At 37.8% G+C, this 26,842-nt stretch overlaps 1 protein-coding gene across 1 annotated transcript in view; it reads right to left on the reverse strand.

Annotated features, from left to right (window-relative positions):
- The window catches only part of DNAH10 (dynein, axonemal, heavy chain 10), a gene marked incomplete at its 5' end in the record, with an annotated part of 58,555 nt that extends 31,715 nt beyond the window's left edge, over positions 1-26,840 (reverse strand). The window contains 36 exons of the mRNA XM_009880332.1: positions 732-878; positions 1,040-1,228; positions 1,788-1,940; positions 2,355-2,489; positions 2,782-2,965; positions 3,060-3,329; positions 3,833-4,056; positions 4,568-4,801; positions 5,593-5,715; positions 5,824-6,057; positions 6,495-6,651; positions 6,968-7,179; positions 7,852-8,030; positions 8,266-8,368; positions 8,438-8,554; positions 9,264-9,422; positions 9,897-10,373; positions 11,569-11,725; positions 12,631-12,838; positions 13,277-13,441; positions 13,841-13,992; positions 14,725-14,894; positions 15,532-15,705; positions 16,065-16,241; positions 16,980-17,150; positions 17,783-17,977; positions 18,749-18,947; positions 19,427-19,617; positions 20,266-20,496; positions 21,209-21,366; positions 22,077-22,218; positions 22,775-22,890; positions 23,776-23,881; positions 24,682-24,827; positions 26,366-26,473; positions 26,795-26,840. Of these exons, the coding sequence (XP_009878634.1) occupies positions 732-878; positions 1,040-1,228; positions 1,788-1,940; positions 2,355-2,489; positions 2,782-2,965; positions 3,060-3,329; positions 3,833-4,056; positions 4,568-4,801; positions 5,593-5,715; positions 5,824-6,057; positions 6,495-6,651; positions 6,968-7,179; positions 7,852-8,030; positions 8,266-8,368; positions 8,438-8,554; positions 9,264-9,422; positions 9,897-10,373; positions 11,569-11,725; positions 12,631-12,838; positions 13,277-13,441; positions 13,841-13,992; positions 14,725-14,894; positions 15,532-15,705; positions 16,065-16,241; positions 16,980-17,150; positions 17,783-17,977; positions 18,749-18,947; positions 19,427-19,617; positions 20,266-20,496; positions 21,209-21,366; positions 22,077-22,218; positions 22,775-22,890; positions 23,776-23,881; positions 24,682-24,827; positions 26,366-26,473; positions 26,795-26,840 (6,309 nt within the window). The remainder of the gene's footprint in view (positions 1-731; positions 879-1,039; positions 1,229-1,787; positions 1,941-2,354; positions 2,490-2,781; positions 2,966-3,059; positions 3,330-3,832; positions 4,057-4,567; positions 4,802-5,592; positions 5,716-5,823; positions 6,058-6,494; positions 6,652-6,967; positions 7,180-7,851; positions 8,031-8,265; positions 8,369-8,437; positions 8,555-9,263; positions 9,423-9,896; positions 10,374-11,568; positions 11,726-12,630; positions 12,839-13,276; positions 13,442-13,840; positions 13,993-14,724; positions 14,895-15,531; positions 15,706-16,064; positions 16,242-16,979; positions 17,151-17,782; positions 17,978-18,748; positions 18,948-19,426; positions 19,618-20,265; positions 20,497-21,208; positions 21,367-22,076; positions 22,219-22,774; positions 22,891-23,775; positions 23,882-24,681; positions 24,828-26,365; positions 26,474-26,794) is intronic.
- Positions 26,841-26,842: the final 2 nt, after the last annotated feature.

The following is a 26,842-nucleotide window of genomic DNA, read 5'->3' on the forward strand; positions in this document are numbered from 1 at the left end:
GGATTAAGCAGACCAATAGCTAAGAACAACACACTGCCTTTTCCTACCATATTAACCAAATGCCAAATGGCTGGAGTGGCCCACACCACAGCTTCCATGATTTGATGTTAAAATAACAAACTGTTTTATGAACATACCCAAGTTCTGTAGTCCCCTTGAGAGCACCATTTAGACCTCAAATTCCTGCCAACCTGCAATGTGCATCTGTACATAACTTTATAGGAGAGTTTCCCTCAGCTGCCTCCAAGTTTTTAAGAACAAATTAGAATAAGAATTTCCCAGGCAACTGGGTATCACAACTGTACATATAGAAATAGAAAATATGCATAAAAGAAAGCCATAAAAAGCAATGCTCTATTGAAAATTTTTCTTTTATAAGTATACCGTACTACTTGAGCTACACAATTAACAACTGAATGACTGGAGCACTCAGCATTCAAAAAACAGCTTTGGCTATTCATCCAGAGACATTCATCTGGCTATTTGCATCCTGGACTTAACAAGAAGTAAAATACCTCATTTTCTATAGATTTCCCTACCTTGACTTGAGTTCTGATGGTAACTTGCTGGCAGAGGGCATGATGAAACTCAGTAAGAACAAAGTGAAATAATAAGGAAAGTAACACCAGTGCTCTTATTTTCTACACGGACAAACTACAGCAGATGTGTAAACACATCCTCTTCCTAATGAAAAAGATGATCTGCCCAGGGTAACTAAGTAGCAAATCTACCTCACTGAGGTCTGCTGATCCTCTTTTGAGTTCTCCAGCCATCACCAGCACTGACTTAAGGGCTCGCAGTCCGAAATCATAATGATGTTGTTTAGAAAGTTGTTCCTTTGCCAGCTTGTATAGCACTGTCATCTTTTTGGCAAGCATCTGTTTGAGATTTAAGTTAGAGAATCGCAAATGTGTAATTCACAACCAAACACTGGCCATGCACATATGGGTATATACATGGGTATGTATATAAAAGAAAGTAAATAGAAATATATAAAAGAATTATATAAAATATATAAAAGAAAATAAAATTTTCTTACCTTTGCCATAAGGAACCCTTCAGAAAAGAGCATGATTTCACAGATTTGCTGAAGATCTGGTACAATAACAACCACAGGCCTGAACAAAGCTTTTACAGACTCAGGGAGCTCAGTCCGGCCAGCATAACCAGGATTCATCGTAATAAAAATCCCCATTCGGCTGTCAAGGGTAATTTCCTGTCCTTCAAACTAAAGGCACAAGAAAACGTTAGAACAATGTGTATTTGGAATTGAAACAAATAGTACTATTTGCTGAAAGAGAAAACCAGCAATACTTGGGCACCCACTTACGACAACATGTTAAAATATTTAGCTTTAGGTAGTCATCCAGATAAGTTCATCCCACTGTTTGTATCTTGCCTAAAAACATCAAGACATTTCACACTTGTCTATCAAATTTGCTGTCTGACGGTTTTGAATTTCAATAAACATGAGTAAATAAAGCCTCACAACCCACACGAAGTTAAGTTACTCCTCTCCCTAATTACTACTATGCTACTATACCCTTTATTTACTATTATCCTATTTAGCTTACTTTTATCCCACTTCACAAAGGAAGAACCTAGAAAAGGATTAAGAAATCAGCAAGGATTTAACATCTCTGAAACTGAGAGTAGACACTGAGGAGTTTGAAACATTCAGCACACATGAATTACAGAAGCAGCATCAAATGATGGGGTCTAACTCTGAATCTTGGCCTCAAAAACAAGACCAGCCTTCACAATCACTCTTCTTTTTTAACGTTTACCTGAAATGTTTTCAACTGATTCATTAAAGCATTTCGAATCGTCTGAATCTGAGAAGAAATGACTGAAAGCACGGAAGCATCGATACGATTGAATTCATCAAAGCACCCCCATGCTCCACACTGGGCAAGACCAGAGAAAATTTTACCAACTGCCTAACAAGAACAACAAGAAAAACATCTCAGCAATGAATATATAAAACATTCAGCATCAACAGATTTTGGAGTATGCTAAAACTCTTAATGACTTGGTAAAAACTCTGGATTTTTCCATATGCAGGAGCTAGCAATCTGTCGTAACATCTTGCAATAATTACTTGACAACTGCAGATTGCCTATGAGGAGTTTAAACACATATCACTTAGTCATTGCTCCCCTGCTTGAAAGCACCTGAAATTCCTGCAAGAATTTATTCAAAATAGACATTTTTAAAAGGTATTTCATTATCAGTCAACACAATATCTCTAAAGGAGGCATATATCAGAAGTTCAAAATATGTCCTTATGCTGGGCACTGAAAAAGAGCAGTAACTGGCACTTTGTGAGAGAACACAGATCTTTTAACTCTTACTTTGAAATCCATGCCTTCTCCACAGTTTGTCACTACACACAGCAAGCCCAGTGCTTTGGCCAGATCCTTGGTTGTTTCTGTTTTCCCTGTACCTGCTGGCCCTGCTGGTGCTCCTCCCAAAAACATTGACAAAGCCTTTGGAGACAGACCAAAAAGCAAAGCAAAGCTTGGATTACATTTATATTAGGTTTGTAGCAAAACCACAAATGAACCCTTGGGTACAAAAAGCCTTAAATTTTATCTGTGAATGCATTCTGTATTATCCTTGACACAATCAGGTTAAAAGGACACCCCAACTGTTTTCAAACATAGTAGCCTTCACATTGGCATCTAGGAAGTAACAGAAAGTGGCACCAAAACAATTCTGCGATTGCCTAGAAGTGTATTTTAAAAGTGTTTGTTAGTAAAAATATCCTTGAATATATACCTGTGTAAGCGTAAGATAAATACGATCTGTGAGCGGGGTGATCACAAGACGTCCATTCAAACCCATATATTCATAACCATATGAAAATGTGCCTGTGCACTGCCGCACGTTCAGTTCATCTGGCTCTCGGTCCCAGTAAAAACGCAGCTGGCTTTCCCATTCAAACTCCTGAGCCTGCAGAATGCTACACAAGAGAGACTTGCTTACATGAGGTAAAAGGATGGAAATACAATTTATGCATTTGGTACTTTCTCAGTAGGTTGGGGGGTGGTGTTTACCTGTCTCTTACGAATGTATCAACAATGTCTCTGGCATGAACATCAATAATGAGAACAGTGTTGTATTTTTTCCTGTCATTTTTGCTCAAAGGCATTGTAATGCGGGTAACCAGGTCATCAATTTGCTTATGCATTTTTTTAGCATAAAGTTTCATTGCCTGCTTTTCTCCTTTCTTCACTTTCCGAAAGACATCCTCTACCTCCCAAGTCCACCACACCTGATTAGCAGCCAGCACCATCATGCCTTGGTAGAGTAACATCCAATCAACTCTATGGGAAATACATATAGTGAGGGAGTCTGAGTAACTGGTGTTTTCCAAGTAACTGATCAGGAAGGAAATAAAAAAAGGAAAAAAAAAAAATGTTCCTCCTATTTCTGCTACAACTACAACATGAGCCAAACTTTACAAAGATGTACAGAATTCTATCAAGGTATCCTGTCGTATTTCAAAAGCCTAGGAAATACTCTGATAGAAAAGCTGCCTATTCCATGTGTAAAGATTGCCAAGTGGAATTCATAGTGAGAAAAACATACTGTGCACACAACAGTAAAAATAAAAATTCAAGACTTAGGAAATTACATATGATAGATAACACAAGGTTTTCTGGTCAGTTAAAATACTGCATATGCATGTATTCATATCCCTCCACATACAGAAATACAGGCTAAACTGTGTAAAAATTAAAAAATTAAGTCTTTATTTTTCTGTATCACTACAGACTCATGATAACATATAAGGTATTTGTGTTATCCCCGACACTGATTGTTTCACCTGCTTCTGTCTTCACAGTATCGAAATATAGCTTCCTTAGTAAGGAGTCTGTTTGTTCGTCTCATTTCTACTAGCACTGCTGTCATCCAATTCTCCACTCTGCCTTCTGCAGCTACAGCCTGCCGGAACTCCATCACCTCCCCCTCAGCTGATATCATGGCCGTTGCAATTTTCTCATCATTATCACCATCCTGAAACCTCAGGGAGGCTATGTTATCATACATCTGAAATGCACCAACAAAGAAACTCAATGGCATTTAGAAACAAAGTTTCAAAGACTTAAGTGTAATTTAATCTTGAAAGATTTCCATGGACTATAAAGAGAAATGGATGTGACTGTAAGTAATCAAATACAAACACTGATAACTCAGCAGCGCAACTGCAGAGTAAACAAGCAGATGATCTGGCCCAAATTACATTGTTGGTTTTTTTTCTAGAAAATAAAGATCTATCAGGAGCTACAGGAAGGTTCTTTAATGATTGATCATTCTGGTGTACCTTGAATGTTCCTCTACCAATGTTCCTCTACTGTAACTGCTACTGGCCAGTATGAGAGCCAGGAGGGACTATCGATCAGATTTGATTTGGTTATTCAGAAGCTTCTTCAAGATGCTGCCAGGATGCTCTTTATATGCAATAAATTTAGTGAACCCTTAACAGCATGTACAGTATAGTCTGTTAAACTTTTTAAAGCACCTAAAAGCACACAGCACTGTGGAAAGCCAGACATTGTACCTTTATCATGTGTTCCTGGACACAAAGTGGGTTACTGCTGCCAAGGATACTAAGCAGCTCCTCATCAGATATAAAGAAAAATCTTGGGAAAGCATTTCGCTTGGAATCCAAATAATCATTCAAGCTTTTCTGACATTTCTCCAGCACATCGTTTATATGATGGAGGTCTGATAGACGATTAGGGGCTTCACAGGATTTTTTTATTGTTGGTTCTTCTACAGTTTCATCCATTATCTATATGCGGAGAAAAGAAAGTTTAGAAATACTGAACAGCAATAGACTATACTAAATTGTATTTAACTAGTGACAAAGCACACAAGCAGCACAAGCAGTATAGGTTCTTACAGAAGTGAAATAGTCAGAGTTTTGAATATGGTTTCCTATTGCTGCAGTGCTGTATGCAAACACGAAGACAGTATGCTTTCAAAGCTGAGAGCACGGAGACACTACTGTAAAAGCAAGTGTAAGCAAGACAAGCCTGCATCCCAAGTTATGCAAGCATAAGCATATACCTGACTTCGCTCCTGTATGCAGTAGTACTTGAAGTGAAGGACAAACATAGCATTTCAGAATCACAGCACTATCTCAATTTTGCAGATGGGAAAAAGAAAAGTAAGCCATATTCATACTGGGAGTATGTGTTCAGTATGGGAACAGTGGCGTTATACCCACAAAACCCTTTTAGCATGTATGCAGGTCCTCAACCTATAGAAACACATCTGAGCTTCTTAGTATCATGGTAAAGATAAAAAGGTGTATCCAATGAGACGAAAGGGGGATTCTGCCTGCCCAGTACTGCCAGCCAAGGATCACACCTCCACCCAGCTTAGATAAATCAGGAGAAGTATTCTGACAGATGTGAAGTAAAACACCAGAGTTCCTGCGTTCCCCAATCTCATATTCAGTTCATTGTAACATACCATTCACAGTGATACAAATGACACAGAAGACTACAGCTAACTATGAAAGTGAAAGCAAAATGCACTAAATAATTATGCTGATCACAAGTCAAGTCAGTTACTTGCCTTTTTAAACATCCTGTCTACGCTGTCAAATATTTTGGCTTCCTCTGAAAGCTGTGATCTGATATCTCCACCAATAAAGATGCTCTCCAGGTACATCCATTTTCTCTGGACCACCATCCAGATCTAAGGCACAAATGTTACCACCAAAGAAAAAAAAAAAACCCAAATAATAGAAAACCCTGATTATAAATAATAAACATTAATTATTTAGTCCAGCACTTTCTTCCCTACCTCAATTACTTCACCAATCAATGACAGAGTTTTTTCCCAGTGGTGAACAGTTGAAAGGAAAGGACCCACAAATCGACTGCTCAAAACACTCTGAAGATTGACGTTGTTGTCATCAAGAATCTCTAAAATTTCATCTACAGATCCCAGAATAAAGCCTCGTTTCTCAGTGCCTTTGAAGTACATTTGTACAGTGAATTTCAGGTGTTCCCACGTTTCTGCTATTTCCTTCACACCCTGCATGTGAGCATAAAAAGGTGCATGTTTTAGTCTTCAAAAACTAGAGAACTATAATCTTAGAATAAAAATGAAATCAAGTAATGCAGCAAAATTTTTGCACAGATTTTCTAACTCTGGTTTATAAAGAAGGATCTATTTCAAAATATCATTACAGAAACAGAACGGATCCTTCTTCAGATCCTTTTTCAATGGCCAAACTTGCTTACTGCAATAACAGAAATCCAATATACTGTTGCCAAAGCTAAGAAAGCCAGGATTCTGTGCCACGTGGTAGCTTACTAACAGAGCTATTGATCTTAGTTCCTATCAGTTACATCATGGCAGCTCCCTGAAGACAGCTGAACTTGCTGTCATGCCAATACAAAATCTCAAATAAAACATAGAGACTGTTGTAATCTATGTCTTTTGAGTTTTATTATGATTTTTTACATTACCTTCTCAATGCTAAGTTCCTTAACAGCAGTTCCGACTATTTCACTGATAACGCCTGAGTGTCTATGAAGTTCCATGGCAAACATATTCTCCAAAGTGAATGTTTCTGGTGACATTTCAAAACTTGTTCCTGTTTTCTCCATAAGATCTTGCCAATGCCTGTTTTAAATTGACAGATCAACAATGGTACCAACCATCATGATGCAGTAAAAATGAAAACAACTGTAATTAAATATATAATAATGAAACCATGTTTAGCACTCTACTGTTTAAACAAGAACTAGTATTTTGAATACATAAAGTATCCTAATCATCCTAGTCACTTTGCATGCTATTACACAAGTTCATTGAGTAGAAAGTGAAGTTTCAAGCTGCAGGACGTGGCATAACCCCAGTAACTGAAATAAAAAGTTCTAACAAAACAAACAAAATCTTCCTATATATAGAAAATGGATTTAAATAAATCAAAGCAAACCTTTCTCTTAAAGCTTCATTTTTCAAATCAAGCAACAAAGGAATGGAGTCTCGAAATGCCTTCATTTTTGTCTCCAAGTGAAAGGCTACTGGCATACTGCGGACTTGTTTGGGCAGCTTTCGGAAGGCTTTAAGAAATCCTTCAATTCCTTCCTGAAGAAACTGGACATTGAGGTTTATCCAGAGTGTCTGAGACCATTCGTTTTTAGCTGCCTGGGAACAACATCAGCAGCAAGAAAAAAGTCATATTTCCTTTTAATTCTGACCAAAAAAGCCACCAACCTTTCCACTACAGTAGGATCTAGAGACCACAGTCAGGATGCAGATGTAACTGTATTAACATTTTACAAACAGAGAACGAGACAGGTTCATGTCCAAGACAGATTCATAGCCAAACACAAGCAACTGTATAATAATCAAAAGGAAATATGGGGAACAGGAAAAGCATCCTTAAGAGCATACTTTACAGGGCATTTTAATTTTGGTAAAACAAAACTTTATTAAAAAATTGTTAAAATCATTTAAAGCCTGAGATACCCATTGTCACTGTACACATACTATATCCAAAAGTAGTTCCACTGAACTGATTAGGAGACTTGTGCAGTAAAATGCCACCCAATAACTATTAGAGGCAGGGGGAGGTCTGCTCCTATCTGATAAGAGTATGTGTTTGGTCTACTATGGAGACATAGTTAGTCCTGTACTAAAATCATTACAGTGGTTTCATGGGGATAGCCAATTACAGGTCACAGCTTATTTCATGCAAAGGCTTAGAATAGAGTTGATAGTAACTAGAGGACAATGCAGCCTCTTCTCTCCCCCACCTTTTCTGTACGCATGTGCATGAATACATGTGCGCCTGTCCATTCACAGTGTACTACTTACTCTTTGTAATTCATAAATTTCATAGATCTGCTTTAGACCTTTCATATCATTCTGTGCTTTCATTAAGTCAGGGTACACTGTAACTGGTAAGTCAAAAAGTTTCTCAACACTGCTCAGTTCCTGATGATTTTTTTCCAGTTTTTCCACTTCTTTTTCAAAAATGGCCATGAGTTCCAATCCTGGGAAAGGAGAGGAATTTTTCTAGATAAACAATCCCAGGGTTCATGGGGAATAAATAAGACAGCTTTCGCATATAGTCTGTAGAAGTTATAGTATTTAAAATGTCACATTCCTAGTTGATCAGTTTGCATGTTAACAAGGAAAGCACAATTTTCTTGTTTTACATAAAATTTTAAGAGTTGTATGAAGACTAGTATTTTTAAGACATCACTTTACACACATTAATCTATTTACCTTTATCAAGATTTTCCCCAACAGCACCAGGCCCCTCGGTCATGAACTTACGGAAGAAATCTTCTATCTCTTTGCTGTAGTCCTCAATTTGTTGCTCTGTAATCTAAAGAGAACAGTGTTTAAGTTTCTTTTCCATTTCTATTTTTTTTTCAATATTAATTACAAATATTACCTTTATGAATGTTTTTTTTATGCCTCCAAGGTTATGATCAACTTCTGATGCTTCAAAGAAGAGAGTCTCCCACTTTTCCCTAATCTTCTCAGCCATCTCTTGCTCTTCTTTAGCTACCTAAAACAAAACAAGTAATATCTCTCACAAGAAATGATTAGTCACAAGAAAGTGAGCAATATGTGCTCACATTATAAATTTGCAAAACACAAAACAAGCATTGAAGTGAATCATAGAAGCATAGAATCATAGAATCATAGAATTGCATAAGTTGGAAGAGACCCTTGGGATCATCGAGTCCAACCATCTACCCTACTCTACAAAGTTCTCCCCTACACCATATCCCTCAACACCACATCTAAATGGCTCTTAAACACATCCAGGGATGGTGACTCAACCACCTCCCTGGGCAGCCTAATCCAATGCCCAACCACCCTTTCTGTGAAAAATTCTTTCCTAATGTTCAGTCTAAATCCACCCTGTTGGAGCTTGAAGCCATTCCCTCTTGTTGTGTCATTAATTACCTGTGAGAAGAGACCAGGACCAACCTCTCTACAGTGTCCTTTCAAATAGTTGTAGAAAGATCACTGTGAAAGTGATGTGAATCAGATTCGCAAACACATGCAGTATGTCCATTTCAAAGTGGAGATACTGTTTTGAGAAGGGGATTTAGACTATACAATCTCCAGACATCCCTTCTAACCTCAAAAATACTGTGATTGTGTAAAATGTCTTAAAAGGAAAACATTTATTCATTCATATGTGAGGTATTTGTGCCCCCAGCTCAAAGCTGAAATGTTTTGTGAGATGAGGCATAACATGCACTTACTGGAATATTGTACATTGCAAGAGTGCGGTATCTCTCCCAGATGTCCAAATATTTCAGTTCAACCTTGAAGGACATGCCTTTGATCTCTGCAATTGTACCAAGGACAATTCTCAGATCTTCCAGGGAATCTGGAGGTCTCTTAAGACTCTGTGATAAGCTCTGTAAAAAGTAAGAATAATTTCCAGAAGCAACGCTGACAAAGCAATTAGGCAGAATTATAATTAATAGTCAAACACAAAACACAAGTAAATAACATGCAGATTCATTTTCATTTTTAGCCTATGTGATAAAGGTAACACACACACACAGACACGAAAAAAAAATCATCAAAAATTAAACCCCAGTCCAGAAGGGATGTTTTCACTACAACAAAACAGAAGTTGTAAGCAGCAGTTTAAAGGGAACTTCGGAATCATCAATATGAACATTTTGCCGGTACAGGAGTGAGAAAGTCCTGGGTTTTCATGTTACTATCTCCTGTTTCCCAGCTACAGAGAGGGACAGCTCACCTCTTTACATATGACACACCAGAATACACCAGATGATAGTTTCAACCAATTTGGAGTGTGGTTCAGATTGTCACCTACTACTCCGTGCTAGCTACATCAGACAACAGGAACTAAAAGCACCTACCTGAATTTCCTCCTGAAGACTGAAGAGTTCCTCTCTTGCAGACTCATTAAGCAACTTCCCAAGTGAATTCATCCAGCCTCTAGCATTCTCCTGCAATGTGTAAACTAAAGGAGCCAGCTGAAGCCTGATACATTGCTCATCTTTAATCAATGGCTGTTGAGTCACTTCTTGACCTACCCTCATATAGAACTGCAACTCTTCATCAAAGGTGACACAAGCAGGCTTTTCTGCAGCTAACCTCTCCATGACTATGCCTTTGTCTAATTTCCACAGAAGGTGGTACCTCATCCATTGTTTCAAATACTTGCTGAGGGAAGCCAGGAGTTTGTGGACATTCTGAGTGATGAGAACAGCCTGTTCAATTATCAGAGGGTTCTGGGAGACATCATTGTAAAAGCTGAAGGTGATAACTTCATTTTCCTCGACATGCTGAGGAGGGCATTCAATACAAGTACCATGCATCCATCGTACGAAATGCTGGAGTTTTCAAGACAGGGTTGAAAAACAGTTACTTTGTAGAGAGTCATTTTAGTCAAATAACTCATAGAATCATAGGATCATTTAGGTTAGAAAAGACCTTTAAGATCATCGAGTCCAACCATAAACCTAACACTGCCAAGTCTACCCCTAAACCATGTCCCTAAGTGCCACAACTACATGTCTTTTAAATACCTCCAGGGATAGTGACTCAACCACTTCCCTGGGCAACCTGTTCCAATGCTTGATGCCCAAATCACGACACTTGATAACTCTTTCAGAGAAGAATTCCATTGTTATTTAGGAAACTATGTAGGAAGTAGTGTAAATGATTTCTCAAATCAATTGCTTTTTTCTGACAGCAAGAAAAGAGATTACTTTTTCCCATAAAATTGAGAGAAGAGTTAATTTCATCCTAACAAAACCTTTCCATGCATTACTCACTCTGCTTTTAAAATCTCCACTGAGCAACAATATAGCATGACACAGAGAAATAGGTATTAGGTCAAACAGGCTGGATGCAGCACTGGAGCAGAACAGCAAATCTGAGCACAGGAAACACACTTAATCTAAATTTATTCCTTTCAGGTGACATCTGGAATCATTTCTCCATCAGCACAGGGCAGGAACACTGCCACAATATTTGGCTGCTTTTCTGGAAGCAATTCAATGTGAACATACTTATGCAGGGAAGTACTTTTGCCAGCAAGCTAGACATTTCATCTGCTGTCCTAGGTATGTCCTAGATGCCCTTCTCCCAACATTTTCGGAACTGTTTTTCTGCTGCTTTTGAGGACAGCGGTAATATAGAGGAGGCTACTCATACTCCTTATTCCAACAGCTTATTCATAGATCAGAAAGCAACATCTGTGGTGAATCTGAAAAGTATTTCCTTCTGATGTATGCTGATTTATAGAACCAAATCATGTCCTTACACTGGCAAAACTGCTCAAAAGTAATAAATAACTTCGCCTGAGTAAAAATTGCATGAAGTGTTAAGGCAGGTTTTTTCCTTTGTCATCAGTTTGTAAAATTAGGACAGTCTGTAAAATTAGAACAGTATACTGCATATTTTGATGTCAGGATAAAGCAATGACTTTGACTTGCCCTATGACTTGCCCAAACATAAAGCAAGATTAATTCATTATAATCACAAGCAAACTCTGGCAACAAGTGAATCTTTATCAAAAATCACCTTGGTAACCTCAACACAGTCTCGGATACATTGTACAGTCATTTTGTCAATCTCACTGGCATTAGGTTGCAAGATTATCTCAGGAACAGATAAAATAGCTTCTGTTTGGAACAGTGGCACATTTGCAAGAACAGCTGCATTGAAAGCCTGCAAATTCCTGGGAAAGGAAAAAAATCATGTCTAAGTAATAATCAGGTGCTGCCCCCCATGGAAATGCCCAACAGAGACTGCAGTTATCAGGTATGTGCTTAGATATGTAAGCAGATCTGTCTCAAGCCAACTACCACCGATTTCAGCTGGAAACACTGTGTATTGGAGCAAAATTGTCCCACTAATACTGATTTAATGAAAAAGCTTGACTAGCTAAAACAACCTACTGGAAGGAATGAATGGGGATACCCTGGTGCAAAAGGACCCTGAGATTATGGTCAACTCTATTGCAAGAGTCCAGCTGAGAAAGCACAATGAAGTCAGCTGAACATGAACCAGATTACAAAGACATGGATCATGAGAAGAGATGTCTGAGAAGCTTTTATAACCCTGCAATGCTTTATTGTAACAATATCTTGCTTATAATATAACCCTTTATAATATCTTGCTACAGGAACATCCTTGGCCCCAGCTGCTGCAGAAGAGGTAAAAGTAAAATCCAACAAACCTTTGTTCTTGTACTGATGTCCTCACACATTACAGGGATGCACCTGGCACCCAGACACCAACTTCTCAAAATTGTATTCTTTAGCAAAACAAAACTTTGATTTTAGAAATAAACCAGGGATATGGAACTACACACACTGCAGAAAACATATCTTATTTCTCTCTTCTGCCAACAACATGCCAATACCCATTTTCTCAGAATTTAGGTTTCTCCTGTACCTTGTTATCAGTTCTCCATTCTTCACAGAAAAAAAACAAACAAAAAAACAGTACAAATACAAATCTGTCTCAAACTGCAAATCACTAAGGTGTTCCAACAGAGTATCAGTATACGTACTTATCAACAGATCCAGAAAAAATGAAGATGAAAGACTGAAAATCCATTAAAGCAAACAATTGACTTACTTCACAATTAACTGTGTCAACACCTGATAAATCCTATTTTCCCAGTATGCATAATAGGAAGTTAATTTTGGAGATTTGCCACTGTTCGTATTGGCAACTCGTCCTTCCACTTTCATTAGCAATTGTGGAATTGCAGAATACTTTCTAACCATGTGTGTCACATCTTTTTCTCTTTCATGCTTAACATACTCAAAAAATTCTTTCACTTCTGCAAAAGATACAAAAAATAGCATTAAAAATAGCACTCACTCAGGTGACAGGGAGACCTGGGAGACTTTTGCCTCACTGCAATTTCTATCTGAGGAAACCAGTTCAGGTTCAGATGGCCCAGAAGCGAGCTGACACTCCATGCAGACTGCAGCTCTAAGGCTACACTACAGCATACAAGAAGGGTCAAGGGAAAGATAGGGGAAATGTGATCAAAAGCAAGGTAAACACAAGTCAAACAATCTATTTGTCTCATTGACATTGTCAGCTTTAGAGTACGGAACCTCTGCTTGTGCTTCCTCTGTTACACCATGAAATACTATCATAACTACTTTTGGTAACAACTAAAAGGGTTGATCACAGCAACTAAAAATGCAAAGTAGCAGACAGAGCAAAATAAAACATCACAGAGCTTGGAAATGGAAATATAAAGACTTACTAGGAAGCTCATCACCATTTTTTGAAAGCGGAAACTTAAAGAGATTTGTTGATTCTATGAACAGAAGTGTGTTGCTTATGTCTTCAGAATTATTATGAATCTGATGGACAAGTGATTCAAACTTCCTGATGGCTTCTGTACATCGGACGATAAAGTCACCAATACCTTGAAATAAATCACAGCCATTTGTTGTTTTTTTTTATTTCACCAATGCATCAAAATTGTCACAACCAGATGCGTTTTACCTCTGGGAATGAACTGATGCTCTGCAGAAACATAGGTTAGATGATTTCTCACCTAATCCTTCATCTAGCTCCCTTACAGCTGTTATTGAAGAGTCTCACTCTATTCCACTTAGTGCTTTAAATATAATAAAAACATAAGAAATACCCTCCTGGATCCGAGTCTGTCTAACCTAATATTCTGACTCTGACTGTGCCAATAGGATGTACCATTTAGGGATACATTGCTGTCATATGACATAAAAAATAGATTGCAGAATTGAAGAGATTTTTTAACTAAAAATCAATATCTAAAGCCATTTTAAAACAGTGTCTCCATTACCTAAGGAGTTCCACTTGAGTCTTCTGTGCCCTGATTTGAATACTCTCCAGAGTTCTTGAATATGGTCATCAAGAAGTTTGGTTTCTGCTTCATTCAGTGTTCCCATTAATTTGTGATAGTGATCCAGCATGTTTTGCAATCCATTTTTGTACCTAAGGAGTGTAAGAAACACAACAACAACAAAACATAAAATCATGATTTTCTGAAAATACAGCTCTGAACTCAGATCAAAGAGTAGATCACTTCCATCATTCCATTCAAACTTTCATATAAAGCAAAATTTGCAGAAATAACCAGTGAATACATATTGATTATAAATGTAACTCATTTCCCATTGAAAACAAAAGAAAAAAATCATATGACTCCAATAGTAGCTAGACAAACCTCTCCTGCCCCAACTCAGAAAAAGTTTTTGAGAGAGCCTCAGTGTGAAGCACTTAAGTGAATTCAGCAGGTGAACTTTAAAATCCAGTTAGGGCTCTTATCAGCATACCTGTGTGCTAAATGCCTGTCATAATTTGGGCAAAAGTGTCTTATCCAAAGCTGCACAAGAAGAAAGTGGAAGTGAGCTTAAATGTTAGCAGGAATCTAAATGGCACTAACAATTCATTGCAAAACAAATTACTTCCCTTGTTTTTTCTCAGATTTGACAAGATGTTAATTTGTATGACATAGTCCTACAGGATGAAGGATGCAGCCAGCGCCAGAGAAAAGCTTATTAGTGCAACATGGCCATTAGCAATTTTACCATTAAAAAAAAAAGTCACTAAGAGCTTTCATATTTCCAAAATTTGATGACTCAGAGCCCATTCTGGTTTGGAGTGAAATCACTTGAAACACTACCATAAGTCTGTATGTGAACAGATACTCTGTTACAGCCTTACCTAAAATATTTGTCTTCCTGTAATGCCACACATCTTGCTATTTCTGGGACTGGAAACCCTAGTTGTTCCATGTACTTTGTTTCAATGATAATCTCTTGTAGTATGGGAGAAAAATTCACTATGAAGTGGACGCTTTTCTTTGTGGTGACAGGCTTCTCTGTTACAGAGCTCTACAACACAAGAGCAGCAGAAAGGAGAGGAACACCAAACTTACAATGCAACAAAAAGGTTAGCTTTTGGAGGCATTTGATAAGGCAGTAGGTTAAAGTCAGAATGGCTGACATTCAGAGCTTGTGGAAATGCCTTTAAAATTCAAGAGCATTCTAGTTTCAGAAATTATACACAACTACCTCTTCCCTGAAAACTGATTACAAGAAACAAATCAAATCACCTCTGTTAACATACAGCTGCAACCAGTTACAACAGAAATCCCAGTGGAAGATCATAATCAGACAAAAGTGTAATTAGAGCATGATTCTGCATGATCTCTGCTGGGAACCTACCTCTACCTAACCTTAGTCCCAAGTTTTGCTGTAATGTTCCAAAGACATTGCACCAAAACCCCGAAACTAACAGGAATTACAGCACAGAAGAACACATAGAGAAACAACATTCACCCATTTGCCAGGTCATTCAGCAACTATGTCTTATAAAGAACAACAAACAATTCTCAGCTCAGAACTTACACAATTTTCCTTTCAAAAACTGTGTTTAAAATACTATTCTTAGAAAAATATCACTGACCATCAGATAGGTTTCAGTTCTACCTTATCGAGAAGTCTGGTATACTATCTTCCCATTTCTCACCTGCTCAGAAATCTCTGTATTAACATGGGTTGCAGCCCCACCAGTGACAACAGTCAGCAGAGTATTTTTCAGTAACAGTGGGAGTATCTGTTCTGCCCCATCTCTCCACTGATTATATTTTTGATCTTCATACTCCTTCATCCTCTTAGCCACTTGAAGATATATTTGTTTTACCTAGAAAGGAAAATTTTGTATAACTAATTCTAAAGACCATGAGAAAAGTTCAGCTAACCTGCCTCAATATGCTGTCTTAATACAGTTTCTAATTTTTATTAGATGAAAGGGCAAGAAATGTGTTGTAATGAATGCAGGTAATGGAGAATTTAGGCTCTTGAATTCTGTTATTGATTTCGTCACTGTCTCTCTGGGAAACAGTGGGAAGGTCCCAATCAGCTTTCCACATCTAACATGGCTTGCTGTGTGCAAAGACATTCTTGGAACTTCCCCGCACACAAGAGCGCTTCCACATCTTTAGAAGAAGGGTATGAAGAAAGTATTTCTTCCTTCATTAAATATCAGAAGAACTAACATACTTCCTTTCCACGTTCACTAGCAAGCAACTCCTCTACTTCTTGAAATCGAATGATAGTCTGTTTGATCCGATAGAAAAGGGATCGGGACCAGTATATTGCTCCAGCCACTGGAGGATGATTCTTGTACAAAGGTGGATCCTTGAGGTTCTGAACAAAGATTTGCTTAACATTTTCGACCTAGAAGAGAATGAAATATTGCAAAGAATCATTTCTCCACTTGCGTGTCCATGGTCAGTATCTAACCTGGTACACAGCACAAGCTCTGAAGCTAATTCCAGAAGCAGGATAAAACCAATTCTTTTCTTTTTTCCCATCATCTCTTGTTTGTATTAATTCCATTACAGAGAGTGTCTTCCTTTCTATATCCTGTGTAACTGCTATTGCGGCAGTATTTTCTGTAAGATTACATTTTATCATTAAACTCAATGTTCTCTGAAATAGCAAGAAAAATGCTATGACATGAAAAGCTTGCCAACACACAGGCTTCAACGGGTCAGAAATTATTTCTGCCTTCACGGTTGATCTGTGACACCTTTTGGCTGTACCATGAACTTGTCCATCACAAGAGAGCTGTAGGGTATGAAAAATGTATTTTCTCAGGAAGGACTGACGTTGAACTGCTGTTCACAAGGTAAAGGAATAGCCACAAGCCGTGTTACATTCAGTGTACATGCAAACATCTTTCAGTTCCCATACAGTGTCACACATATAAAGATATGCACATCCATTTCAGCAAATTAGCCATACTATTTCTCCAACAGGCTCCAAAAAAGTGAGATTATTATGCTTATTTTGTAAAACTTGTCAGTCTTTCAGATGGTAAATGACACTATACAGCTATTTAGGCATATACACAGCTTTATGAATTTCACGAGGTAAAGAGCTTCATATACTACATAAGAAATCCTTAAATACCTCTTTAGAGTATTGGTCTAAAATATCGTTGAACTTCATCATCATCTGCTTATTAATGGTTTCACGAGAGCGGATGTGTCTGAAGTTTAAGAGCATGTTAAATGCAGCTTCAGCTGATCGAAGGGTCTTAAAAGATCCATCAATAAAGTTTTTGGTCTCTTCTTCAATAACCTAAAAAAAGGAATAAGGTGAAGACATCCTATCACTTAGAGATTCATCTTGCAAAAACAAGAAAGGAAGGCAAAATGAAAATACTTTTTTATAACAGTGGTCAAGCATATTTTTACTATTTTTTGTTTTATAAATTTCTAACCAACTGATGGCTTTGCAGAAAGCTGCAGGAAATTAATGACAACTAATGTGTCTATGGGGCAGGTATATAAACCACAAAAAACATTGTAACAATATGTACTCTGTGGGTATTCTTAGCTGAGGGGTGAAGGACTGAATGAATCCAGAAAAGGAAGTTTTACTTCTTAGTAGGACATGATTGAGACGTGTCAGCACATGGATACAGGAAGGTCATATGTAACCTCTGTTCTTCCTGCAGCAATTATGCCAATGAACAAAAAGCGTGCTTCACCATTTTCAAGATAAAGTAAAACTATAAACAAAAACAACTTGGAAACAGAATACTGACTTAAAAAAATGGTCAAATTCCTCACATTTTCATTTACATATTTATTCATATGTTCTTTTCTTTTGCAAACTTACATTTTCTTCAAATGAAACTGTTGATATTCTACAAGGAATTTGCATATAGGAAGTAATGGGGGGGGAGGATCACAGTATGTGGCACTTACTGAAACTTCTTCTTTAAATTCTTCCATAATTAATTTCCAGTCATGTGCACTTTCAATGCTAAAAGGGTCAAAAGTCAGTTCTTCCATAGGACTAGTTAGTCTGTTTACTGCTCTCACTAGATCATCAACACGCTTTGGATCCCCTGTGACAGCTTTCAGTTCAGGACCAAATATATTGCAAAACTCTTCAATGATCTGTTAATTCAGAAGAGCATATCAGAAAGCTGTATTTTCATGGGGGTTTTTTTTCTGTCATTTAACACATCTTTCTGATATTATTTCCTTTAAAATATAAAAACAGCTCAGAGAATGATCAATTCGTGGTGTGATTTACATTTCATATAATTCTACACAAGACAGTAAGTAGCTTTATGGAAAAAAAAACCCAAAACACTCTACTGGCCCAACACCTCAGTTGTTAAAACAAGTAATACTCAGTTCTTACTCCTTTTTATTCCACTTTTCACATATACATTTTTTACATACAAAATCTATAGCACCTGACCATTGTTGGACCACTAATATTGCTAGTTACCCTGACTTAAATCAGCCTAAACACAGCATCTCTCCATTCATATGGTATCCTGCAATTGATATACTGATTCATATACGGTCAAATTTTATTTTATAGTATAGTTAAATGGTTATTTTATCTACAATTCTATAATTAAGCTAGCAACCTGTAAAAACTGCAAATCTGTGAAACAGTTGTTACAAGTCTGTATGTTCATAACAGCAATGCACACAGCAATATCTTTCCTCCTCCAGTACCTTGAGAAGAGTTATTTCATCTCAAGTGTTAAGTTCAGCTTTGTTAGAATCAAAGGCACCACTCAGGTCTTAAACACAAAACCACTCACAAAACTAAAAGCTGTTAACATCTCAACAACTACAATACAAAAGAATCTCCTGTACTGAATAAGACACAGATCACACAATCCCTTTATTTATTGTCTATATTACTACCTGCAAAATATCATACAGATCTTGACAGATTGAAGTCATATAATCCGTTTTTTCAAATAAACGTTTTCGGTCAAATTCCCAGTGTTGCTCTCTTCCTGATGCTTCAATTTGGGCACGAACAGCAAAATAACATTTCTTCCATTGTTCAAGAGTGCTTTTGGCTTCTGCTATTTTCTTTTTTGCAGCAGCTCTATCTTCTCTATTAATCAAATCAAAACAGTTAAGATACTATAGATAAAAAGATTATAGATAGAAAATTTTATCTCAACTGTATTAATGTACCCTGGTTCAGCAGCTTCTAATTATAAAAGTTCTAGGTAAAACTTATAACTGTGAGGTCTTCATTTCCGATGTGACTGACTTTGAAAGGAAATATTATTTCAGGACTGATTTTGATGATATCTATGCCACTTTTTTACCACTCTAATTCTATTGGTTTTATCGATTTATGTCCTTTTGAGACAAAAGAGAACAAGCACCTATTTCTTCTGGGCTGATTCAGTAACTCATAAAAATCACAAAATAAATTGACTTTTAATTGACCTTCTAATACGACTTCAGATAGTGAAAAACACTGAAACCTATTTGATGAAAGGGCTATCTATCTACTGCACTTCCCATAAAACAAGCAAAGCTTGTAATAACTACAGTCTAGTTAAACAGGAATCCAGTACTTACTTAAACAGTGTGTGTAAATCCACAACTTTGTAGGCTCTTGTTGAAATTTCCCATGCAATTCGTTCCATGAGGGGTACCATCCGTTCATCCTTGTTGTAATGTCGTGAGATAATCCATACCATTCTCAGGGCATTCATCAGTGAAGGAATTGTATCCAAAACAACATTAAATCCAGTGCCATATGTTAAATTCTATTAAATGTATTATAAATATTGTGAATAAGATGTCATGAAAATATACAGATACGTATTCTAAAAAATAGTATTTGTTCTATAGATTCCTGAAGTTAAGGAAGTCTGTGACATTATTACATAAATAACCCAATCAAGTAAAAACCCTGGTGCCTAAGTAACACACATGGTTAAGGATGTGCAAATCTGCACTGATGGCTCCAAATGCTTTTTTAGGTCATAGCTTATTAATATTCTCTTTTCTGTAAAAGATGTCCCAAGACTGGTTTTGGCTTAACTCTTCATTTGGATGATCTTCAATGAAACTTAAAAATTGAGACATCAGCTGTAATCAGTGATAGAAGCTACGTCAAAAATGGAGTTGAGAAATCTTTGTTTTCCCCAATTCAGCTATGCTAACAAATTCTCCCAAGGTTGTGATTTACAAACCAAGCTGTTAACAGCTCTAGGCTTGTGCTTTCAAATATTAGAACAACCATCACTCAAGCAAAACAAGAAAGCCTTTTTTTATTAAGTATAAAAAGGCTAGAGTATATCTTTATTGCTGATAAAAAGTAAAAAATAAACAAGAGGTGATTATATCAACAGAGAAACCAAACGCAGGTAACTACAGCTAAAACTTCACAAAGTTTTCTCAAGAATACCTACCTTCAAATGGCGTTCAAGAGTTGAAAGAAACTTAACATTATCTAGAGCTTCCACATGATGTTTTCTGAGGTCATTTAAGACTATCTGTAAATCTCCGATATGCTCAGATTCAGCTTCCTGTAATATTTCCAAGACTTTTTGCACTTCTGGAAGCTTTGTCTGTTCAGTAAGAGCACTTAAAGTATGATTTCTTTCACGCCAGAGGTCAACTTCTGCAAGTGGACCATTACCCTACAAGTAATGTGAAATAAAATAAAAAATCTAAATTACCATTACACAAGAGTGAAAACCTACAACCAGGACTATATTTTTTCCTTCTTTTCAATATGCTGTATGCTGAGAAAAACCTGACATGATTCAGCCATGCAAAAAACCCAGAGAGAAGGTGATACTTGAAATCAAGAGAGTTTGGCACACACTGAAGGGAACTGCTCGTGGGGAGTATATCTCTGAGCTGGAGCTGCAGAGTCCACGCTTGCAAAAGCTTATGCACAAGATGTGAATTCCCTCAGTATGTTTAATGGTATTACTCATATGTGTGCTTGCAGAATCAGAACTTTACAATTGGAATTTTTTTTGCTTGAGATTACTTTTTTCAAGCAAAAATAGTCGTATATTAAAAAAAAAATCACTGTAGTTTTTAATATTTCATGGCTATCTTTAGAAGAGTGCAGATAGTAAAAGTGCCTTAGTTTTCCACAGTTACCCTGCGTGGGTAGGATCTGCAGTGAGTTATTTTATATTCCATTTGTATTCTATTTCCCAGAGTCACACAGTTCCTCACTACTTTTATTCTACTTTACATCAATTAGTAAATGCCTTTCCAATAATCAAACATGAAGACGGATTAAAAATACTCATGAACCATTCAAAGAGATTCTTGTAAGGAAATGAATTAATGTCTCCGGGAATAAAAGAAGCTTGGTGTTATAAGCAACATTACCTGTGGAACCTTTTTCAGTTGTTCCTCTAGAGCTTTGGATATTAATTTCTGCCAAGTCATTGCATAACTTTCCAGAGCTTCAATCACTTCTGGAACTGTGGCAAGAGCAGTCACTTCTCTATCAAGATTCATAGTTGGCATCTGCAGTTTAATATTGCCTATTGGAAGAAAAGACATATAGAAGCAACTGTCTTGTTCCATCAGCATTAGTAAAGTAACACCGCTGAAATGGTTTATGCCTTCCATCTTGTTAGCTCTTGGAGGATAGGTAACATACCACCTGCTGTGCCTATTTCAGAATATGGCAAAAAACATCCAGTTGCTTCACAGTTAACACAGTGCAAAGAAAGATATATTCCTAGAAATACATAAAAAGGTCTCAGCTTTCAAGACTTAACCCAAACTCTAACTATTAAGAATTAGGATTAGGGTTTTGCTGAAGAAGATTATCAATCTGCCTATTGTAGGCCACTACATTCTCCTTAGTGGCATGACAGTAGCCTCTGTCAGAGAAGGGATGTTAAACAGCATGTGAAAGTCTCATTTGATGTACCACTTTCTACACCCCGCTATGGCCTGAGTGCCCTGAACATTGGTAAGAAATCAGGTATGTTTACCCTCTCTCCTATTCTTACTCCAGACTGTTTGAAAGACTATCACTGATTTCATCCATTTCTCCATACTGCCTGCTATACTTCAGGGCAGTAAAAATACTACTGTTATCAGCAAAGAGAAATTTTAATCAGGCCTGGAGCTTCCCCAGAAACTAGGTGTATTTGTTATTCTATATAAAGCCATTCCTAGGTGAAACTCTTTCTACTGTCATGTACTCTAAACACCACGGTGCTGGCATAGGCAGAAAACTCACCTTCTGTTTGTTGTATAGTCTGATGAGTAACACCTAAAATTTTTTGCCTGCTCATTTGACTCTCATTCCTCATCTGAATATTACAGTATTCCACAGGTTGTTCTTTCTTGTCCGCAAGATTAGTCTTGGGTAAATTCCTTTTCTCAGAATCTGTATTTTGACTATCTGGATGAAAGGAAGTTTCCTCAGTGTGCTGCTGACTATAGGAGATAGCTGGTGCAAACACCTGTACCTGTAACAGGTACCATAGATTAGATGGTTCATATTAAAAAAGAAAACAATAACAGTCAGCTTACTAGCAATTCATTGGATATGTTGTTCTAAAATTTAATTTAAGTGCATGTCCTTCCATTTCACCTCTTTAGCATGATTCTCTCTGCCTCAAGTTCTGCACAGGAATAGCTCCAGCACGCTTTTACAAGTCTATTGGCACAAAAATAGAGGTATTTCATCTCACACTCTTAGATGTTTCTCATACACGGCCAGACAACGAAATAATGCCTGTCTCCACTTCTCACAAAAATTTGGGAAACAAGATATCAAATAAGGATTAACAAAAACTTCATTTTTGCATATGGAGGTCACTCATTAAATATTAGTAATTCTTATGCATAGTCCATATGGTCAGCAGAATACTGAATAGGCAAATCACTCACAGAAACACTCAAGACTCCATATATAAGCTGTAACACATTTACCTGTGAGATGGCATTCTTTAGCATCAAAAGAGTATCATCAGTCAGTACACCAAACTTTATCGTTTTAGGAAGAACTTCATTAGCTTCCATCAGGTCATTAGGTTCAGTAACTCTTTCTAAACAGTATACAAACAATTAGCATAAATCTAGTTATTTGACACAGAAAGCATAAAGCCCTTTCCATAATAAGCTAAAATGCCAACAAAACTGCCATAAAACGCAGTAAAATGCCGCAAAATGACCAAATACATTATCATAATTTTCTTTTTTTCTCAAATGTCCCGTTTCTATAAAAACTGAAACTAATAGGCACATACAAAATACTTTGTAGCTTCAAACCCCACATGTTGCTGCTTGGTGAACCCACATAAGCGTTTATGCTGGCGCCAGTCTCTGGCACTAAATTAGAGTTAACATATTGTTGATACTTCCTGGATATAGGTGTGGAAATACCTGTTTGCTTCAGTGTAGAGGCTGTTTCCTATGGGGCTAGAGCTAGATACTAAGGTCTGATTGCGACCAGAACCAGAGCTACTCCAGATGCTGGAATAACTATTGCCATTGGTTTTATGATAAAAGTAGAAATTAGCAGAATAAAACATGCTGCTGTTGTATATCAGAATTTGAGTCAGGTCAGGAAGTCTGATAACCCAGTTGTGCTCATCACTACCTCACGTTCTAACTTTCACATACAGTTCCTCATGCTCAAAACACCGTACACAGTTCTAGCAGTTGTAGTAACTAAATCTTTTGACTTCCTCCGAATGCAGCATGAGAGCTTCATCCTTGCTGGTAAAATGCAGAAGACATGTAACTTCCCATAAATTCCAAATGAAGAGTGTTCCTGATTCCTGGTTCTTATCTGAGAATATCTGTGCCCAGTTAATTAAGATGCATATGCACTACCCTGAATCCCAGCCACTATCACCTCTTCTCAATGTGAAGTACTGTTTGATGTGAGGACTGAAAACACTAAGCCTGCAGTTATTCAGTGCACATACCTTTGGTGTCTCTCAGAAAATATACAGTAAAATCTGATACAAATTCTTCAGGAATTTCATCCAGAGCCACGTAGAAACACACTTTGTCAACTTTCCGTTCTTGCAGCTGAAACGGAAAATAAAAACTAAGTATGACTATTACTGTTTGCTGCCGCGTTTCTTAACAGCAAGAAAATGTTTGCCTGCTGTGAGCAATAGGACGGAATCATTAGTTTAACTCCATTATCTTCACATTGCTGTTCAAGTAAACTACTAACATAAATGAAATGTTAAAAAAATCACTCAGCTAACAGTAAAAGTCATCAGCTTTGGAAACAATGTTGATTTCCAGACCAATAGGACTAACAGCATTAGTGCTTGAAACATAAGAAACCAAAAAGCACTTAAATGTCCGTCTCCTCCGAGCCTTTTTGAAAATGTGCAAGCACCTACTCCCCTTCCACCTGCACCTCAGCCATAAACCAAGTTTAGTTAGAAACCCCAGACTCCATCCTGACCAACTAATTAGGTAAAAGACTTGAGGTACAAAAGCCTTTGTTCACTGTTCCTTACATGCTCCTGCCATGGTGTCTTTATCTAACTGCAACTTTTCTTTCACAAGCAACACTGGGAATGGCTAATGTGGTGCCTGAGTAACTCTCTGCTGCATTTTCTCACCAAAAGTCCCCATTTTGCCAAGCAAATTACCTTTGCAATATCCTGTCAGTCAATATCAGGCTGTGGCAGACAGCACAGGCTGTTGCTTTTGAATGGAAACCCCTGTTCTCATAAAACTTTCTGTTCTGCTCTGAGTACTTGCTCTGCACTGTACCTCCTTAACTTGCCTACCAGTTTTATTGAAACATTTGCATCAGAAAGCCAGCCTCTTCGCATCCACAAAAGAACAGAGTGAAATACAGCATTTACCTGTGGTGTGTGTTCAATACTGTCAGTTGTAAATCTTTGCTCCAGTTTACTCAATTCAGACCCACTAGGGAGAGTTGATATGTCACCTGACGCACTTTCACTGTCTGTAGGTTGTAGAGGGGATGCCTCGCTTTTTTGAGTCATCACTAAGAAAGAATAACAGAAGAGAACTCAATTAAACAACAGGTATTCCATGTATATAAAGTGGATCCTTCCAATTTTCTTCTCAAACTAAATTACTAAGCATTTTCTTCCATCTTCAGCATCACCTTTCAACAACCAGCCATCAAAACCTGGGGTTAATCATACATTTTCCCCCAGGACAGCACTATTGCTGAAGAACTGCATCCAAACATGCAAGTGACTGTACTGCATTCCACAGATAACTGGGCTTTATTTGGAATATCCTTACCAGCGTTTTCCAACACAATTGCAAACGATCTTTTATGACAAAATAAGTAGATGAACATGTTTCAAGATTAAACCACTTTGTAAAAGGAAATGCAAATAATTAAGGGTTTTGTCGTGCCAGATCTATGATGTGGAAAACGTTTATAGTTCTGTCATGCTCAAGAGGTGATGGTGAAGACACTGTAACACAGGAACAACTGCATGAATTCCAGAGCCAGCCAAGAATTTCAAACTTTATTTTATACTGTCTTTCAGGAGGGGCACCATGTCTTCTTCCCCTTTCAGCTTCTGGACGCTTAGAAGTAGTGGAAAAGGCATAGTTGCATCCCCCACCTGGACCCTTGTGCTGGTATTATTATCAAGCAATAAATCATTCTCCCTGTCTTACTGCTTTTGAGCATTAACCTGCAGCACTACAGCTGCCTCCATTCAGAGCTGCAGAGTGGGAAGTTGAATCGCATCACTTCTTTAGTCTACTTACACCCACAACAAGCTTCAGCACTTAACTTTCATGGTCCTATCTTTTTTGTACAGTATGAACAAAATTCTTTTATGGATTTAAAATACCAGGCCATGACTCTCTGCTTCTGCAAGTAACTGTTTCAGAAGCTTATGGGAGTTGCATAGATACTGGCAGTAGAGAAGAGAATAGAATCTCTGAGCCATAGAAAAATCATTTCTCTTTTCTGACACCCTTTCTATCACTTTTCCTTCTTTTTTTCCAATTTTTTTGTGAAAGGCTTCTCTGCAATACTGTGGTTAAAGTACTGGACCTATCTTAACTCTTTACAGAATCACTTTTATTCTCAATAAACTACATCAGAATAAAGAGAAGAGCATGCAACTGTTAAGGGGAATGAATTAATTCCTACTAAAGGGAACATACTAATTTTATTTATTTTAATAAAATGCATCTCTAACAATGTGAAAATACAAAGCCAGTAAAAGATGTCACACACAAAGACTGGGTGGAAGATCTGTGTTTGTGGGTTGATTTTGTTCATTCAAGTCAGTCTCTTTCTTTCCACCTGTTTGGAAAAGATGAAAGGGCCAAACTAGAATAAATTTCTTTCAAAGGAACATCCTGAGGGACAAGGTCCTGACACACTGCCCAGGATACTATCCACAAAATCACATCTACTTTCCTGAGAAAAAAAAAGCTGTTGAAGTTACAGATACTGCTGGATCTGCTGAAGAGAGTTAGCTAGTCTTGTTTAGCCCCCATGGCAGCATGGCCTGCAACAACTACACTTCTGCTGCTCAAACCACCTACTTCCTTCCAACACCGCTGAGGAGGACGTTTCAGTCAACTGCTCGGGAAATGGCTTATCTAGGCCCTCCTCCTGCTGCTCTTCTGCAAACTCGTCTGCATCACCTGTGTCTGCACACACACAAAATGGCAGGAAACCATGATGTAACCACTCCGCAGAGGGGATGGCACAAATCCCACCAAGGCACAACCGAAGAGGAGAAGGGTCATGGAAATGGGTGGGATAAAAGGGGTTCAGGAGGACTGTACACAGCCCAAGGGATGGAAAGGGGCAAGGATGGGGTAATGGGGCAAAGACTCAGGAGATGGGACAAACTGGGGCTTGAGTAAGGGAGAAACAGGGAGCTGCGGAGCGAAGGATAGAGGGAAGGGGGTGGCGGTCAGGCAGTGCCCAGGGGAGGGCTGGGCAGGCCGGGGCGAGGGGGGCCTCACCCACCGCCTCCTCACCGTCCTGGCTGCGCCGCTCGGCCCGCAGTAGCA

Source organism: Charadrius vociferus, unplaced genomic scaffold (assembly GCF_000708025.1).
Source record: "Charadrius vociferus isolate BGI_N301 unplaced genomic scaffold, ASM70802v2 scaffold332, whole genome shotgun sequence".
NCBI lineage: Eukaryota > Metazoa > Chordata > Aves > Charadriiformes > Charadriidae > Charadrius > Charadrius vociferus.